The sequence below is a fragment of the Anolis sagrei genome, chromosome 1 (assembly GCF_037176765.1).
Source record: "Anolis sagrei isolate rAnoSag1 chromosome 1, rAnoSag1.mat, whole genome shotgun sequence".
Taxonomy (NCBI): domain Eukaryota; kingdom Metazoa; phylum Chordata; class Lepidosauria; order Squamata; family Dactyloidae; genus Anolis; species Anolis sagrei.
In genome coordinates, this window is record NC_090021.1 from 251,931,756 (window position 1) to 251,951,243 (window position 19,488).

The 19,488-nt window shown below is 43.3% G+C and overlaps 1 protein-coding gene across 7 annotated transcripts in view; it reads right to left on the reverse strand.

Moving 5' to 3' along the window:
• DENND5A (DENN domain containing 5A) overlaps positions 1–19,488 on the reverse strand; it is a 76,782-nt gene that overhangs the window by 23,583 nt on the left and 33,711 nt on the right. For 4 of the 7 annotated variants that reach the window (XM_060767129.2, XM_060767136.2, XM_060767125.2 and 1 more), the window contains 7 exons: positions 16,964–17,281; positions 15,657–15,872; positions 7,281–7,515; positions 6,722–6,872; positions 4,197–4,290; positions 2,149–2,280; positions 530–682 (listed from right to left, as the gene is read on the reverse strand). In XM_060767129.2, the coding sequence (XP_060623112.2) occupies positions 530–682; positions 2,149–2,280; positions 4,197–4,290; positions 6,722–6,872; positions 7,281–7,515; positions 15,657–15,872; positions 16,964–17,281 (1,299 nt within the window). Of the gene's footprint in view, positions 1–529; positions 683–2,148; positions 2,281–3,269; positions 3,378–4,196; positions 4,291–6,721; positions 6,873–7,280; positions 7,516–15,656; positions 15,873–16,963; positions 17,282–19,488 lie in introns of all 7 variants that reach the window. The other 3 variants (XM_060767114.2, XM_060767121.2, XM_060767108.2) reach the window with 1 other exon arrangement.

Sequence of the window (19,488 nt, forward strand, 5' to 3'; positions counted from 1 at the left end):
CCAAAATTCATTTTTGTTGGGTTTTTTTGAATTCATACATGAGGTTAATGGAGGGAATATGTATTTTTCTCTAAAAGATATTACAGCATTCATATATATTAAATAAACCCAAAGCTGTTTTCTAATTAAAGTTCACAGTAAACATAAAAGTGTAATAAAAACAGTTAGAATTTCCTGGGTTTGGTGTCCAAGTAGAATTCTAGTCCTTGACTCTCTACTATTTTTTGTTCTCATAAACATCTCCCTTCAGTTCCCTAATGACCCTCTAGTGTAGAACAAAACCGAGATTGTACATAGAAATTAATGGGGAATCTGAAAAGTCACTTTCACACATGGTAAACTTCATTGAGTAGCTCTATATAAAATAAACTCATTTATATTCTCATTTGTATTTAACATCCCAAATCCCATTCAACAGATGTGAGCTCAAATCTTACAATTTACAATAATGATACCGAAAAGTATGGATTTTGAAAGATCAATTTATATTTGTAGCATTATAAAGCAACAATATACAGTAATTTCTTACCTGCTTCACCTGCAGACCATGACTCCATATCCTTTCTAAGAGATCACAAAGGCTTGCTATCAATGTATTTTCTTCTACACCGGTAATATTCACTTCCCCATGACCAAGTTCCACTGCTTCACGGCCCATTTTTTCCACTAACATCCTCTTTGTCTTCCGAGAAAGAAAGATGACAAAATGTCTGTTACTTTTGGACAGGTGACTCCACAAAGATACTTGATGGTTATTATATTATAATATTAATTACTTTGAAAACATCATTCCTACAGTGTAGTTTGGTGGTGGCAGTTTTATCTTGCATGGAAAACTTTCCTCAACAGGGACTGAGGAACTAGTTAGGAATGAGGGAAAGATGGATGGAGCGAAAAAGAGGGTAATTCTAGAGGAAAATCCATTTCAGATTGCAGGAAAACTGTGGCTTGAGTGGAGACCAGCTTCCCAGCAGGAGAATGTCCTAAACACACAGCCAAAGTAACACTGGGATGGCCTAAAACTAAGAACCTAAACATCTTAGAACAGTGGTTCTCAAGCTGTGGGTCACCAGGTGTTTTGGCCTACAACTTCCAGAAATCCCAGCCAGTTTACCAGCTGTTAGGATTTTGGGAGTTAAAGGCCAAAACATCTGTGGACCCACAGCTTGAGTACCACCGTCTTAGAATGACCCAGACCTCAATCCAATTAAGAATCTATGGCAAGACCTAAAAGTTCCTGTTCAGCCATGGTCCTCATCAAATTTGCAGCTAGAGTAATTTTGTCAAGAATGGGCAAAGATCAAATTAGCCAGATGTGTAAAGTGATAGAAACTTACCAAAAAAGACTGAAAGTTTAATTACAATTTAAGATTGTTTCTAACAAGTACTGATCCACATGAGTGAATACTATCCGACCAATCTTATAAAAGCATTAAAGGCATAAAACACCAGTAACTTCTTATTAGCTCATTTTCCAAAGAAATTGTCAAGCCGTTCCATGTTCATTCTTTCCTGGGTTCCATATTCATTTATTAATGTGTTTTCAAAGGCTTGTTCAAAAAGCCAGGTTTTTAAATTTTTTCAGAATGTTAGTAGGGAGGGGTCCGATCTAATATCCCTAGAGAGGGAGTTCCATAGCCGAGAAGAAGGCCCTGTCTCTCGCCGGAATTGTTTAGGGCTTTATAGGTTAAAGCCAGCACTTTGAATTGTGCCCAGTAGCAAACTGGCAGCCAGTGGACCTGGCGCAATAGAGGAGTTGTGCACTCCCTGAGCACTGCTCCCATTAGCAACCTGGCTGCCACCCGCTGGACCATTTGAAGCTTCCGAGCAGTCTTCAAAGGCAACCCCACGTAGAGCATGTTGTAGCAGTCTATACAGGATGTAACCAGAGCATGGACTACCATGGCCAAGTCAAACTTCCCAAGGTACAGGCGTAACTGGCGCACAAGCTTAAACTGTGCAAATGCTCCCCTGGTAACCACCGAGACCTGGGGTCATCCTATACAAGAGACATTGCTCCCTCCATTCTTATATAAGAAAGTATCACAGCTCCACAGACAACTAAGATAAAGCATCTGTCTTATTCAACTTCTTTAAATAATATTATCCACTGAACCTGGGCCAAATGGGGAAACAATGGCAAGATACCTTATTTCGACATTCCTTCAGCAAACCTTCAACAAACTTCCAGTTGGTCTGAGCGATTACTGAAGGTGAGAGATTTGACAATTTGGGCTGACGGATACTGCTGCCCAGATTCCGAGCTTCTTGAATATACTTCTATAGAGAGATGGGAAAACGCAAATGTATGCAAAGACACAACTTTCAGCATGCATGCACTATTTGTACATTTTGGGTTCCTAAAGAGAAATTTCAATTTATACAATAATAGTGTATAAAATTTGGTTTTCTTTTCTTTTACATGAATTCAAAGTAAGCTTTAAATAACAAAACTGTATTATACAACAAAAATATAGAATTTTATTGTGTGAATATTAAAACAATCTTTCTATAACATAATCACTGCACTAATTACGTAATCCAATATATTTGGAGCTGCACATTAATTAGATGTTTTGGAATTTATATTAAATAAAATACTGGACTGAATATAAAGTTCTGTCAGATCCTACCAGAAAGAAATCCTCCTTAGATGCCAAAATATGTATACTAAATCATATATGATTTTCAGCCCTTAGCTATAGACCATCCTTTCAAGTATCCGTAAATAGAAAGACAATGTTTTTCTCAGTGTGTGTCTTTCTGTCTGTCTAAGCTATAACTCTAACACCATGGACCCTAAATTCCTAAAACTCAGTATTCCCACTAAGTTATATGAACCTAGAATTTAAATGCATTTGTTACTTTTAATATGTCTGTATCATTCCCACTTACAAGATGGCAGACCTCCACAACTGGGGGCAAAGATCTCTAGTCAACATATTTTAAAGAGAGGGCAATCCCTCCACTTGTTGTGGTACATGGTGTAGGTACACCACAACTTTAGGGAACTGCAAAAAAAGTAAAATTGCAAAACACAAGAGGCAACCCTAAGAGATGCAGTAATCATGCTTTATTCAGATGGGATGACAGTATCAAACTCAGACAGCTATATAATTTTGCTTGAAGTCTTTGGTTATTAAACAATAGACTATTTCAACCTATGCAAAACCAGGTATTTCTATTAGTGTTCTATGTAAATAAACTACACACACACATATACATATAAGGTATATATGCATCTATGTGCATATACAAACACAACATACCAGATAACGCTCTGAAACAGATTTAACAGAGTGCCTGAAAGGCCATTCATGCTGGTCCAAGACTAAACATAATTGTAACTGAAGCTCTGTCAAAGGGAAATCCCATTGCTGGCAATACAGGAGACATAGCAAAACAAAAGAAAAAATAAACCAAAAAACAAACAGCTCACATTAGTTGAAAGCATGGTAGGCAAGCATGAAATCATAAAACACACATGCAATAACAGGTCAAATGTCATTAAGACGATTTTTGACTTTCAAGGGACAAAAAGAATAGAGAAAGACTAAAAATTAGAACAACATAAATTTAATTAGAGAAAGGAATACAATTCATGCATCAACAAAAAAGCTTTTTAAGGGACTTCAAGCTAGGAAAGTAAAGATTTGTGTGTAATTTGCATATCTGAGGCTCCTTGGAATTTGTCAAAATCACTAGGATTATTTTCTCAATAATTGATAAACAGACAGTGACAGCAAAAAGTAACTGAGAGCTAATTTACAGAACAGGTTTGCACATCTGTATTCTGATATTTCCACCACTCAACTTATAAGGGAAATATCCTCCCAAAATTTAGAAGCTTCCCATGTATAGCAAATAAGAAACGCACACCTCTTCAAGAAAAGTTTCCACAAAACCAGGACCATGAGTGAAGTATACACTAGAGAAATTTCACTATACTCGACAGAGCTCTTCATTTCAGTAAGAACTGGAACTTCATTTTTGTTTGTTTTAGTGGGTGATTAACAATTAGATTAGTGTGGCCTAAATCAAATTGTTAAATTCAACTAAAGCAGATCTATTGAATAAACAGAACTTAAATACTTGTCAGCTTATCAATTTCCCCTTGATTTAATTTGTTTACCGTTTGTGAATTGTATTTAGGCCACAGAAATTAAAAATCAACATCCTTACAGAATAGTTGTTACCTCTCTCTGATCATTGTCAAGACGAAGATGCTCTGTGTGCTGTTTCTGTCTATCTTTCCGCCTCCATTGTGCAGGTGCATTTCGTTTGGTCCATCTAGAAAATAAAATGTCCTTAAATAAATACTAGATCAAAAACTGGCAGGAAAGTATACATTTTTATCCCAGATAGTAAATGGAACAAATGTAGAATGTAAAAAATGGAGCAACATACAGTTTTAAAAAACCATATACTAGGTCATAATATGTTCAGCATTATTTTTGCCAGAATATCTGAAAACTATGGTGATAGATGATTCTTTGTGGAAATAGACATGAGAGTAGTTATAAGGTAAAAGTAGTACTTAAATGTCTCATTTCTTCTTTAAAAACATGTGTAGTTTGAAGTTTCAATATTTAGCTCTGGTACTGATAACAGATTGCCTATAATGTTTGACACAGCTGGCAAAACTGATGCTATGTGATATTTAAAGCAGGTAAGAGTTAATACTGTGCTCTAAACTTTTCTTCAGACAAAGCAACAATCTCTCATAGCTACAGCTAACAAAATATCAAATCTAAATGGTTTTAAAATTTTCTGGTTTTGTGAGTCTTGGGATCTTCCAAAAACAGTATAAAGGCAATCCCTGTATTACAGACATTCAACTTACAAATGACTCATAGTTAAGAATGGGGTGACAAAAGGAAGTGAAAGAAATATATTGCTAGAAAGAAAAAATCACTCCTAAAAGAGTTATTATGGGGAAAATGTGTCTCTACTGAAGCTTTATCACCAATACTTGTTTCCACAAGTCCAATTATCACAGGGACAGAAAGTGAGGGGAAATCTACTGAACAGGGGCACAGAAAGCAAAACAAACACCTTACTTAGGCGATCCCTCATTGGATGAGTAAGACAGTCTTCCATGATCAGTATTCTTGTGGATCCGTAGGTGGCTGTGGAGCCCTATTCTTGACCTGCATCTTCTCCTGCAATGAGGGCATTGATTTCCAGGTGGAAGGCGGTCTTGGTCGAGGTTGGCTTGACGCACCTTCCTCCTGGCACGTTTCTCTCTTTCACCCTCCATTCATGCCTCTTCAAATTCTGCAGCACTGCTGGTCACAGCTGACCTCCAGCTGGAGCGCTCAAGGGCCAGGGCTTCCCAGTTCTCAGTGTCTATGCCAGAGATTTTAAGGTTGGCTTTGAGCCCATCTTTAAATCTCTTTTCCTGTCCACCAACATTCCGTTTTCCATTCTTGAGTTCATTCTTGGTTTGATATCCAATAGTTTCTTCACAGGCTTGGATGATGGAGGTCTTCAGTTTGTTCCAATGTTCCTCAACATTTTCGGGGTATTCTGTGGGTAGATGGTCCTTGAGTGCTGTTTGGAGAAGGGCTCATCTGGAGGGCTCCTGAAGGGCTTGGGTGTTCATTTTGCGCCTTGTCTTTCTTCCTTGGAGTCTGTGCTTGGGGCGATCTTGATCCATCGTGGATCAGATTAGCCTGTAGTCTGTCCAGCAGTCGTCAGCACCTGTCATTGCTCTTGTGAGGTGCACGTCACAGCAGTCTCTGGCACGTGTGATTACGTAGTCTAAGAGGTGCCAATGCTTTGACCGGGTGTGCTTCCATGATGTCTTGAGCTTGTTTTTCTGGCGGAAGAGCGTGTTGGTGATGACAAGGTTGTGTTCCGCACATTTGATGAGAAGCAGGATGCCATTCGAGTTGCTGTTTCCAACCCCGTCTTTTCCTTTGGTCCCTGGCCACAGGTCGAAGTCTCACCCGACTCTTCCGTTAAAGTCCCCCAGGAGGATGATTTTGTCCTCCTTAGGTATCTCCGATAGAACGGTGTCAAGCTGACAATAAAATGTTTCCTTGATGTCTTCATCAGCATCTAGTGTTGGTACATAGGCACTTATGATGGTTGCTTGTTGGTTTTTGGCAAGATCAATTCGGAGGGTTGAGAGTCGTTCGTTGATGCCAGTGGGTGCTTCGGTCAGATGTTTCACCAGATCATTTCTGATAGCAAAGCCAACTCTGTGCATTCTTTGGTCTTCTTCGGGCAGTCCCTTCCAGAAGAAGGTGTAGCCTCCCTTTTCTTCCTTCAGCTGTCACTTTCCAGCTTTCCGGGTCTCCTGAAGTGCTGAAATGTCGATGTTAAAGCGTCCCGGCTCCCTTGCAATGATGGTAGTTCTGCGTTCGGGGCGTTCACTGTCAGTGTTGTCCATCAGTGTCCGTACGTTCCATGTACCGAAGTTCATTTTTCTTTTTTGGCCCCAGGGTGGTGACCCCACTGGACACGGCAGTCCAGTCAGGGGCACAGAAAGCAAAACAAACAGCACAGGGGTGTTAATTCTTCTGACCAAAGATAGATAGTTAGATAGATATTTGGCTGGATTCACACTTCAAAATGTACCTTTACGACTTACATACAAATTCAACTTAAGAAACCTACAGAACCTATCTTGTTTGCAGCTTGGGGACTGCCTGTATGTACTTAGAGCTGGAAGAGACCAAAAGGACCATCCAGTGCAACTCCCTGCCATACTTACTTATTGCTTGTTGGCCCTGTAGAAAGTACATCAGACTGAAGCTTGGGGAAAAATCCAGGTTCATATTTTCCTTGTCCAATCTTCATATCTAGCAAGTGAGGATGGATCGCAGTATGATCTATTTTTGCCAGCCTTAACTCAATGGCTTTCTCTGAAGAAAAGCAAAACCATTACATACATATATATCTTTAAAACATTTTTTCCTGAAAATATAGCCGCTTTTCAAGTTTAAAATTAAACAGAACCAATAGTAAATCTGAGCCAATGACCAGAGATTATGATTACAAATATGTATCCTACTTGCATTTCCAGCGGATTAGGAGGAAGGAAGAATCCCTTGAAATATTTCACAGTATTAGTATGCTGGCATGCATTAATCCAGCACCATACTTCTCAATGATAGCAAATTATTTGTCTTACATAGTGATGTTAATTATTACCTGTTTCAAAACATTGTATTTCTCAAAATTCTATTTTGTGTTTTTGTAACTGAGCACTCACACACTATTAATGGTAGACAAATCATAGCCCCTTTAAAGATAATTTTGACAGCCCTTACCAGCTTCGTCAATGGTAGTGCATTTTTGATACATGGATGTGCGCAGAGTTGGTGTTCGAACATTTAACAATCTAATTTTATCCACTCTGGAATCAAACACTCTCAGAACAGGGTCTTTATCATCATCATCATGACACATAATCTTGTTGTCAATAAAAGAAGCAAACATCTGTGTCTCCAAAAATCTTGAGAGGAAAGGCAAATAAGGTTCAGGCTGATCAGACAAGAATGACGCCTAATAAATGGAAAGAAAATGTATTTATATCTTCCAATGCCGAATATTTTCTAAAACAGATAGTTTTCAATTTTGATGCAAAATTTCAACTAGGGTGTTCTATACAGTTGCATGTTTTAAATGTACTTATTTTATTGTTTAATTTTAATATCTACTGCATATTGAAAGAGAGGCATACTGTCCTAGTGAAAAATATTTTTTACCAGATAATTATAAGTTGCTTACCTGTAACTGTAGTTTCCTGAGTAGTCACCTGTGAATTCGTACATTTGGTATCCCTGCGCTTGCGCAATACAACTTTACGGAACCTTCTAGAAAGTCAGAACACTTTAAGCCCTCAGCTAGGCCCGCCCCCCCCCCTCCCGAGTATATATAGCCTGAGGGCGGGACTAGCCGGCAGTTCTCTTAGCCGCAAAAAGCAGCTACCGGCGTGGCATGATACTCGAGGGGAGGAAGGGCGGGTATGTACGAATTCACAGGTGACTACTCAGGAAACTACAGTTACAGGTAAGCAACTTATAATTTCCTGTCGTAGTCACTGTGAATCGTACATTTGGTAGATTAGCGAGTAGAATCTCGGCTGGCGGGATCATGCCACCACCGAAGACAATACTGCTCTACCAAATTCCAAGTCATTCTGAGAGGCTGCGTCCACCTTATAGTGCGACACAAACGTCAAAGGGGACGACCAAACAGCAGCCTTACAAATGGCATCTAAGGACACTCCCTTAAGGAAGGCAGTGGATGTTGCAACCGCCCTAGTGGAGTGCCCCCTGATTTGTGACGGCAAATCCTTGTCTGCCAGGCGATAACACAAGCGAATGACCGAAACTATCCAAGATGAAAACCTCTGAGAGGACAACGGAAGACCCAAAGTATCCTGACGATACTTTATGAATAACCTGGGAGTTTTCCTTAAAGGAGCCGTTCTTTCAACATAAAATGCGAGAGCTCTCCGAACATCAAGTAGATGTAGAGAGCGTTCCACGGGTGTAACTGGATTCTGAAAGAAACTTGGGAGTACCAGTTCCTGAGATATGTGAAATCGAGTAGACACTTTAGGGAGAAAAGCCACATCGGTACGCAACACCACCCTGTCCCTATGAAACTTAAGGTAGGGGGGGTCTACTCGTAAAGCACATCGCTCGCTAGAAAGTCTAGCCGATGTAATGGCCACCAGAAAGGCCGTCTTCCACGATAGAAAAGAAAGGTCGACCCTGGCTAACGGCTCGAAGGGGGGTTTCGAAAGGCAAGACAACACCAGCTCTAAACTCCATGACGGAGTAACAGGGGCCACCGAGGGCCTGATATTAGCAAAACCCCTTAAAAAGTCTTGACCAACGGGTCCATAAAACATGACGGCAACCCCGATTTCCTTCTGAACCAGGAAATAGCCGCCAAATAACATTTCAACGAGGAATGGGACATCCCCGAGTCGGCCAGAGATGCCAAAAAATCCAAAATAACAGGAACTGGAACAGTAACAGGATCAAGTCCTCTAGCGCGAGCAAATGCAGTAAATCTTGTCCATTTATAAACATAGGAGCGCTTCGTCGAAGCCCTATGTGCAGCGTCCAGAATTGCCCGCACGGGGGAAGATAAGGTCCCAAACGAAACTAAAGGGTTGGGAGAATCCTCCACGCTGTGAGCTTCAGTTTGGATACGTCGGGATACAGAACTAGAGCGTTCTGCGACGTTAGGAGGTCCGACCTGTCTGGAAATCGAAAAAACACTCCCCTCGCCATTTGGTACACCGGGGAGAACCATGGTTGGCGGGGCCACCACGGGGATATCAAAATGCACCGTGCGCCCTCCCTCTGGATTTTGGCCACCACTCGTAGAAGGAGGGGAAATGGAGGGAAGGCGTAGACTGGTCGAGTCGACCAGTCCAGAAGGAACGCATCTCCTAGGCATCCCGTCTCGACCGAGGCCTGCATCCGAGCGCAGTACAGGGCGCACTTCGAGTTGGCCGGGGACGCGAAGAGATCCACCTCCGGAGTGCCCCACGCCTGAAAAAGCCTCCGGGTTTCCCACGGGTGAAGAGCCCATTCGTGGTGGGTTAATGGACTTCTGCTGAGCGAGTCGGCCAATAGGTTCTGCTCCCCTGGCAGATGTGTCGCCAGAAGATGAATACCCCGGTCCAGACACCAGTTCCAAATTTGAATGGTCAGTTTCAAAAGGGGGAGGGAGTGGGTGCCCCCCTGTTTGTTGAGATAGTACATCACCGTGGTGTTGTCGGTGAGGATTTGTACTATCTGCCCCCTTATGACTCTCTCGAACGAGAGCAACGCTCTTTCTACTGCGAGTAGCTCCAAGATGTTTATGTGAAGATCGCTTTCTCTTCCCACCCAAACGGCTTGAGCGATGAGACCTTGGGAGTGTGCGCCCCATCCCGTGAGGGAAGAGTCTGTAGTAATCACTCGGGTCGGACGAGGCGGATGGAAAGGCAGACCCGCACACACCCACAGAGCATCCTGCCAACAACACAGGGATTGACGAACTGTGGCAGGTAGCGTGAGCTGTACAGATGGTTTGTCCGTAAGTGGGTTGAATGTTGAGACAAACCATGATTGCAGGGGGTGCATGCGGAGTCTGGCATACGGGGTCACGGCTGTGGTGGAGGCCATGTGACCCAACAGGATCTGGATCTGCCTGGCCGACACGGAGTGAGCCGTCATGGCTTGCAACACTAACTCCCTCAGTTTGGCAAACCGGTCTGGTGGGAGGAAGGCTCTCTGGGCGACCGAGTCCAGCATAGCCCCGATGAAATTGATCCGCTGGGAGGGGAGCAGCGATGACTTGTCGAGGTTGACCACGAGGCCGAGAGACTGTAAAAGGGACAGAACAAAGGAAATTTGAGTTTCGAGCTGGTCTCGTGACCTCGAGACAATAAGCCAATCGTCAATATACGGGTACACTGTCACGCCCCTTGTGCGTAGATACGCGGCCACCACCGACATACATTTTGTAAACACTCTGGGGGCTGTGGACAGTCCAAAAGGGAGGACATTGAAACAAAAGGCCCTGTTCCCTACCATGAAGGCTAGGAACCTGCGGTGATGATGCGCGATTGACAAATGAAAATACGCATCTTTTAAGTCGATGGTGGCGAACCATACACCCTCCGACAGTAAAGGTAAGATAGAAGCAAGAGTGACCATTCTAAACTTTTTCGGACGAATATGTTTATTTAGGTGTCTGAGGTCAAGGATGGGTCGCAGCCCACCTCCGCGTTTGGCAACCAGGAAGTAACGGGAAAAGAAACAATATGGGAACACTGAAGGATCCAGGGGAGAAACAGCCCCTTTGTCCAATAACAGTTGAATCTCATCCAATAATGGAGCCGATGGCAGTGTACGCCTGACTAGGCCCACCCTGGGTAAGTCACAGAACTCAATTTCATAACCCTGAGAAACAATAGACAATACCCAGACATCAGTGGTAATGCTAGACCAAGCTTGACGGAATGGGAATAACCTGTCTTCAAACAAGGGAGTGCCTGTAGGTGAAAGGATCGGAACAACAGGGGCCGAAACAACAGAACTAGGCGAAGGCACCTCGGGCGTCCCTTGAGCAATTTCGGGTACAGGTGCGTCAAAGGCGCTTCTTGGGCCCTTGCTGAGTCTTGGATTTGTTACCAAAGGACTGGTTACGGGACCTCTGGAAGTAGGGGCCCCGACGCCCGCCCTGGAACCTGGAGGAGTTAGTATTTCTAGCCCTGAAGGAGCTCCCATAGGAGTTACCATAGTTTCTACGGAACCCCGAGGATGGTGAATTCCACTTTTGTCGGTGTTGGGGGTAGGGTTGCCAGACATATCCGAATTTGCCTGCTGCCTGCCTAACGTCTTGCTTCTGTTTCATTCTATCATCCGTTTGAGGATTGAAAAGGCCATCCTCGTGGAAGGGAAGGTCCTCCGCGAGGGCCTTCCCTTCCTCCGACAGGTTAGAAGCACGCAGCCACGCATGTCTCCTCAGTGAAGTTGCGATGGAGTACAGATTGCCTGCGGCCTCGGCCATGTGTTTAGCCGAGTCTTTCTGCATTTTAGACAATATCAGTGCCTCCGTCTGCAACGCTTTCGGAAAGCGTTGTCGGTCGGCAGGCAGTAATTCAATGTATTCCAACATCTTTCCCCACTTGCATAAGTAATATAGTGGGCCATTCGGGTAAACAGCCCTGCTGAGAGATGGGCTTTTCGTCCCAGAGCATCGATCTTTTTGCCCTCCCTGTCAGGGGGGGCGGTAAGTGAATTTTTAGGTCTTTTGGTCTTCGCTACCTCGGCCACCACGGTGTTTGGCTTAGGAGGGGCTGTCACCCATTTGGCCGATGACACATCGATTTTATATAATAGGTCCAAACGCCGGGGGATGGCGGGGACCAAGGAGGGGGACATATCAAACACTCTAGCTAACTTCAGAAGGTAGGGGAGGACCGGGAGAGGTGACGCGGGGGCTACAACCTGTTCCTCTGACGGGAACATCGGGTCCTCCACATGCTCGGGGGGTTTGGGAGCGGGGATGTTCAAAGCCTTTATCATTCTATCAATGAGTGCCGCAAACTTATTGAAATCAGCAGGGTGAATAAATGAGGCATTTTCCCCCTCCCCAACATGAGCATCATCCAATTGTTCATAGTCAGAGTCAGAGCTAGCCAATTCAGCGGCCCTTTGTTCAGAGCCTTCAGGCAGGGGTGTCCTAGATAGTCCCATGGGGGTGGAATCACCTTGAAAGTTGGCTTGTGAAACAGCCAAAGCGGTGACATTGTCCCCTGGTAGTCTGTCCTGGGTGTAGGTAGGCAACGCCGACACCGGTAAAGATGAGGTTGGCACAGATGACACAGCACACACGTTAGAGTCATTCGAGGTTGATGCAAAGGATGCTCCGCAGGGAGGGGCTCTCCCCGGAGCCTGTTGAATGGAGGTGGAAGGTTGGGCAGCTGCGACCGACAGGCAAGCAGCTGGAGGTGGTAAGGCCCCCGTTGTCGCTGGAACTGTGAATGAAGGCATCGGCAGGGGAGGCGCGGGGGGTGCTGGGGCCTGCACAAACACCATTTGGCCCGAGGGACCCATCTGCCAGAACCCGGGGCAGGGAGGAGGGACCATAGAAGGGCGATGCCACCGCGAGGATCTGGAGGCCCGGGATCGCCTGCTCCTCCTCGAATAGGCTGAGGAGCAGGAAGAAGACGATGAGGAGGAGGTCGACGAGGAGCGCGAGCGCCTCGAAGCCGACCGATGCCGACGGCGACGCAACCTCCCACTCCTCCTAGATGGAGACCTAGACCTCCTCGGTCTGGCGCTACGGCGGTGTTCCTGGCGGCGCGGCCAACTTTGATCGGGAGGCGCCGGTACCGGCTCAGCAGAGGCTTCGTCTCCTGCGGGCTCGCCCCCTCCAGGAGCATCTATGGCACTTGGTTGAGCACGATCGGGACCAACCTCGGCTGCTTCGCCCGGTGTCGGAGGAGGCGGAGTTGTAAATATCCCCTCCAACAGGGAAGCCGGCAGAAGAGGCAGCGGCCCTGAGGCCATAGCGACAGCCCCCGCCGGATCAGGCGGCATCGGGGACGCTCGAGCCCGGCTAAGGGGCGGGGGCGAGACGACCGGCATCGCTGCGGTGGGAGGAGTCTGGCCCGCCTGCGCCATAGTGGGCGCATGCGTGGGTAGAGGCGTCGACGTCGATGGGGCCGCAAAAGTACACTCGGCCGCCTGTAGAGGGAGCACGGCCCCAGGAGGGCCTTCCGGCGTCGGCGCCAACGTAGTTGGCCGGCGAGCATCCAGCACTCTTCCCGCTCTTTCTAAAGGAGGTCTTTCCTGAGCGGGGGCATGGCGGCCATCTTGAGCCTCCTTAGGCTTGGGCCTCTTGGCCTTCTTCTTGGCCGGGCCGGCCGAGGAAGCCAGGAAAGGTAGGTCCGAACGCTCGGTCGGTTGGGCGGGGGCGGCGGGAGGCATGAGAGCCCTTTCATAGAGAGCCGCCCGAAGCCTGGACACCCTGTTCTTCCTCGTTTGAGGAGTAAAAGAGAGGCATATGGCGCAAGATTGCGTCAGATGGGCCTCTCCCAGGCAAGTAAGGCAAAGGGTGTGCCCATCGGTGTCCGGCAGGATGTTAGGGCATTTGGTACACTTCTTGAAGGAAGTGGTCGCCATAGCTCAATGTCGATTCCGGTCCGCGTCAGTAACGTTAGAGATCAGTCCAATTCAGATCTAACTAGAGGGTTTGGCAAAAGGATCGTCGAAAAGCAGTCCAGTGTCAAATTAGAGGGCTTGTCAGAAGAGTCGTCGAAGAACAGTCCAAGTCAAAAGGATCAATCTAGCAGTGACAGAAGGTTCTCAAAGCTGCTTCACATGCGAGCGGATTAAGAGAACTGCCGGCTAGTCCCGCCCTCAGGCTATATATACTCGGGAGGGGGGGGCGGGCCTAGCTGAGGGCTTAAAGTGTTCTGACTTTCTAGAAGGTTCCGTAAAGTTGTATTGCGCAAGCGCAGGGATACCAAATGTACGATTCACAGTGACTACGACAGGAAAATCTTCATATCAATTAAACAAAGAAAAGTAAAGGAAATTGCTATAGTAGGCTAATTTACTACATTATATTTAGGATAAGCTTAGACATGAAATCTTTGTAAACATATTTGCAAGGAAAGGACAAGCAGCATGCAACACATCAAGCTGCGTAGTACAGTCTTTATGCCAAGAAATTATTTAAATATAGCAATGTAACCAATTCCAAGATTCCTATAATTGGGTCGTTGTAGGTTTTTCGGCCTGTATGGCCATGTACTAGAAGCATTCTCTTCTGAAGTTTTGCTTGCATCTATGGCAGGCATCCTCAGAGATTATTAGGACCTCACAACCTCCAAGGGTGCCTGCCATTGATGCAGGTGAAAGGTCAGGAGAGAATGCTTCTAGAACATGGCCACACAGCCCAAAAAACCTACAAGAACCCAGTGATTTCGGCTATGAAAGCCTTCGACAATACATTCCTATAATTTTTGGGATGCTGATGATGTGGAAAGAAAACAATCCACAAAGACGGAGGACATGTAAACATTTACAATAACATGGTTATATGAGGGTATGAAGGCCCATGGGAGAAAAAAATCCAAAATATCTTAAGTACACCAAGTAGGGAAAGACAGAGCTTGATAGTGCTCTTCAGGGTATCTATTTTTATCCAAACACCAACAATATCTCTAACATAAAATACAGTGCTAGTATTAGACCTATGACCTGTAATCAAGGCTAGACTTTGCATGCAGTTTTTATAACGTAGATAGTTACTAATATTCCTGAAAATGCTTTGCATGTTTCCATTATTTGATCACAATTAATGAATAAACCACCAGGACTCTACCGTTGTTTTTATTTATTCTAGAATATAAAAGAATGTTGAATTGCAACACACTTTTCAACTAGCAGATATTGGTACTACCCATGTTCTAAAGTCAAATCAGGACAACAGAAGAGTGATGATGGGTGAGAGGAAATAATTTATACACCCATCACTTGGACCACAGACCTGATGGAAATTTCCCTTTCCTAAAGCCATTTACTGCACTGGGGAAACTGCTTTGGGGGTAAACAGCACCTATTCCACCAGAATAAAAAGCAGATTCATGATTATTTACATTGTGGCCATGGTTCCAATCCTAATTAGGGATTGTTATGCAACAGACTACACAGAGATATATAAAATATATAAACTACCACCATACATTTTATGTGCTTTCTGGTTTGGTCCTTTGAAGGCATCAGAACCAGGAAGCACCATACAAGAAATTATTCCTACATATAACAAGGAACCTCTAGGAGGATATAGGTAATACTTTTAATATTTAGTACACTAAGTTTTGTTTCGGCCCATTGGTTTTACAATTGCTGATTCACATCATTTGTGAAATATTCCAAGGTTTACACTATACTGTATTTTTCTGAAAACCTACCACATTGTTCATAATAACCTTTAACAGTTTAGGGCTATGCTGCAAATCAACAGTCTTTCTATGCTTAGTAGAACCTTTATGTTCCTAATTCTACAAATCATGATCTGGAAGACCTGAAATATACACGACCTTTCACACAAGCTCTTCTCCTTCCCTTCATGCATAAAGATTGAATTTCAATGTTTATGGTTAACACTTTGACACTCACTTTATCAAAGTTCTGCATCTGCTCTCTATTGGTAAACCACGACTCTTTGTCTTGGCTGGGCTGAATAACAAATACTTCATAATCTGCAAACATCTGTGTGAAGCGATTAGCAAAAACTTCTCGTATTTGAATATTGAGCTGGTACACTTTGAACTCTTCTTCATCACATTGTACTTTGATATTCTTTTTGACACCTATCTCCTCTCGAACTTCAACCTATGAAAGAAAGATACTCACATAAAAATCTGTCATTTTATTTATGAGAGCTCAAGGCTATCAAAGATTTTGGCCAATTTAATGACAAACATTTGAAAAAGACCAGCATCTGGTATTTCTGAGGTATAGAGTAGACTCTTTAACTAGTATTTACAAACAAGCGAAGTATGTAATGCCCATTCTAAGAAAAGTTTAAAAACATTTGTGCTAAATCAAAGTTTTAGTTTGAAAAGACCCAATACATGAATGGAACTGGTTAATTCCAACACTTATCTACGTCCCACTGATCCAATAGGTCTGCTTCCCGATACTAATAATTGGATTCATTTTTTTCTATGCAAATTTGTTTTTAACACACTAAAAAGAACCTATTGCTTGTATTTATCAAAAGGATATCAGCTGCATAGTACTGGGGGCTGAAAACATCCTTGTCTTATTATTAAATAATCCATTTAATTGGTAAAACCAATAAAGTTTAGGAAGACCAGATATTTATAAACAAATAGTGTTTGTTCTGTATATTTTAGAATAACATAATTCATGGCGATGCAATATTGGACATATTGGGTTTTTTTGTTGTGGCTTCATTCGCAACTATTGAAAGAAAAAAGAAGAGATAAATGTGCTTGCAAGCATAAAAATAGGTTTACTTCTATTGTACCCAGTATCCAATCAGGTTTGGTTCTGTGGATACCAATTTTTAATATATTTTCAAGCCATGAATGGTTGAATCCATGGATGTTTAACCCACAGAAAAGAGGGTTGACTGTACTCTGTACTAAGTTTCAAAAATAAAACTTTAAAGAACTGATAAATTAATATATGGAACATTTGTATCAATCCAAAAACCAGAGAAAGCAAGACTAACTATCCACATAAAAGCATATTGATATTGTACTGGATGCATTAATGATACAAACTCTATATTATCTCTGTATCAAGCAAATTTTTACCTAAATTGCACAGATTTAGTAGCCAGCACCTATAGAAAATGAGATCATAACGTCATATAAGTGACAGGTTTAAGCCAGAATCCCCAAACAATTCCATCTCAGTTACACACTGTTCAGTTAAGCATTATGGTAACTTGCCTTTTCTAGACTCACTCCTGTCCTTTTCACAAGTGCTTGAAGTCTTGCAATGGTTTCATTTTCTTTCAATAATTCATAAGAATTTAAAGTTGTTCCTCCTATATTCCCATTCCTCTTATCAGAGACTATGTCACATGTCCTGAGGTTCTTCATTTTGGAGGCAATTTCACTGCAATGTAAGTTTCCCTCAGGTGAAATCCCAAAACCCATAAGGACCTCAGAGACCTCCTGGATGAATTCAAGTTTATTTGGAAACTGTGGCAAATCTTCTGGTAACTCAACATAGTGGTTGTCTATATCCACAAAGCACAAATTTGCCTGTAGAGAAACAAGCCAAGAAATAAATAAAAACAATAATGAACAAAAACAGGATTTCTGGACACACTACATGTTTAATATGATGGTAGTGTTTTATTTTTCACAGTTTTATTTTGAACAGACAATTTACGTGCAATAATAATTATATGGCAATTTATAATAAAATTGAAAAACATGGTTACTGGTAAGCAACCCTTCCTGCTTTTTTGTGGCCTCTGTGAAAATTACATTTGTAGTAGATTTAGTAAGCTAGTAACCTTGGATGGCAGGAGTCATGCCACCGAGGATATAAGGATCGCTCTGCAGAAGGCTGCATCACTTTTGGAAATAGTGTCCAGTTCATAATGTGTAGCAAACATAAGTGGGGAAGACCAAATGGCTGACCGAAACACATCTCTTCCAGGAGAATGCCCCTCAAGAAGGTAGTAGATGTGGCGACAGCTCTTGTGGAAGGGCCATAGACTGGCAAGGTAAGCCAGATGTATGGCCAACACAATCCACGAAAATAGCTTTTGGGAAGAGACTGGAAGGCCCTTAGCATCCTTTCAGTATTTCCTTATGCCCACTGTTGTCTGGATATGGAATGCTAGAGCTCTGCATATCAAGGTGTAATGATCTCTCCAGTGGGGTTGTTGGCTTCTGAGAGGGGGCTGGCAAGACTATGTCCTTCGACATGTGAAATACAGATGCCATCTTAGGAAGAAAAGCAATGTCTGTGTGCAGGACAACCTTACCATTGTGGAAACGGAGGTACAGATCATCCACTTGGAGAGTGCATAATTCACTAGCCATGTGGGCTGATGTGATTGCTATTAGGAAGGCTATTTTTCAGGATACATAACACATATCAGTGGTTGCAAAGGGCTCAAAAGGAGACCTAATCAGTCCTGAAAGAACCAGGATGAAACTAGTGGTGCAACCTGCAGTCTAAGATTCTTGTATCCCTGGAGAAAAAGCTTCACCAAAGGCTCAGCAAAACAAGAGGAGAATCCGTCTTTTTTCCTATAAAGGAGATAGCAGCAAAGTAGCATTTGAATGATGACAGCAAAAGGTTGGCCACTGAAAATGGAACAAGAAAATCAAAAAGAAGATGCAGTAAATGGGTCAGAGACTAAGATGCCTTGTGCTTCTCTCTCGCTTTGCAAGTTTTGGGGGGAGGGCAGAACTTCCCTCCCCCAAACACAGGAGGCACATATCCTGCCCTCCTCCCTCCTGCAACTTCCCCCCGCAAGAAGAACAAAATTTAACCAAGGGAGTAGCCAAGGGAAAACAGTCAAACAGTCTGCGTCAAGACAAGGAGGGAAGGGGGAAAGCCATAGCCAGTCCAATTCAACATGACAAAAGAAAACAAATTTAACTATGAGAACGAACCCCACAGAGCAATCTCACAGTTTGAAGTCACAAGATAAGTTGTCGAGATATCCCAAGCTGCTGCAATGTCACAGCGGATCACAAGAACTGAGGCCACAGCACCTCCCACTGGCTATATGCCTCCTGGGGAGGGTGGACAGGGCTGCAGCCAGAAGACTTTCAACTGTCTAAAAGTTTCCAAAACTCACTGTGCAGACACATGAAGTTCCACGAGTGGGATTTTTACAGATACCACAAAGAAGAAACTATTCACTTCTGGAAAAATTCTACAAAATGTTTTATCAATTCTATACAACACCTGTCAAAATAGCTAAAATGCAGCCAAAATTGAAAAATATTTGTTGGAAATGCAAACAAACAACAGGATCATTTTTCCATATGTGGTGGTCCTGCAAGAAGGCAAAAAACTTTTGGATTGAGATCCATAAAACTATTGAAAAAGTACTAAAGTTTAAATACCCATGAACCCAGAGGCATTCTTACTAGGAATAACAAACAGATCACTTTTGAAGGCACATGACAAACTGTTCACCCTGATGCCAACTGCTGAGAGAATCGTTTATGTGCAGGCTTGGAAACTGGAGGAAACACCAAAGTGGAGGAATGGATCGTAAAAGTGGCAGAGGTGGCTGAAATGGATATTCCATTTATTTATTGAATTCTTTACCTGCTCTTTATCAAAAATCCCAGGGTGGCCTACAAAAAGCATTATAACAAGTTACATAACATAAATATATTACACAATAGTAATACATTTAAAACAGATTTTAAAGATTTTAAAACAGGGGTCCTCAAACTAAGGCCCAGGGGCCAGATACGGCCCGCCAAGGTTGTTT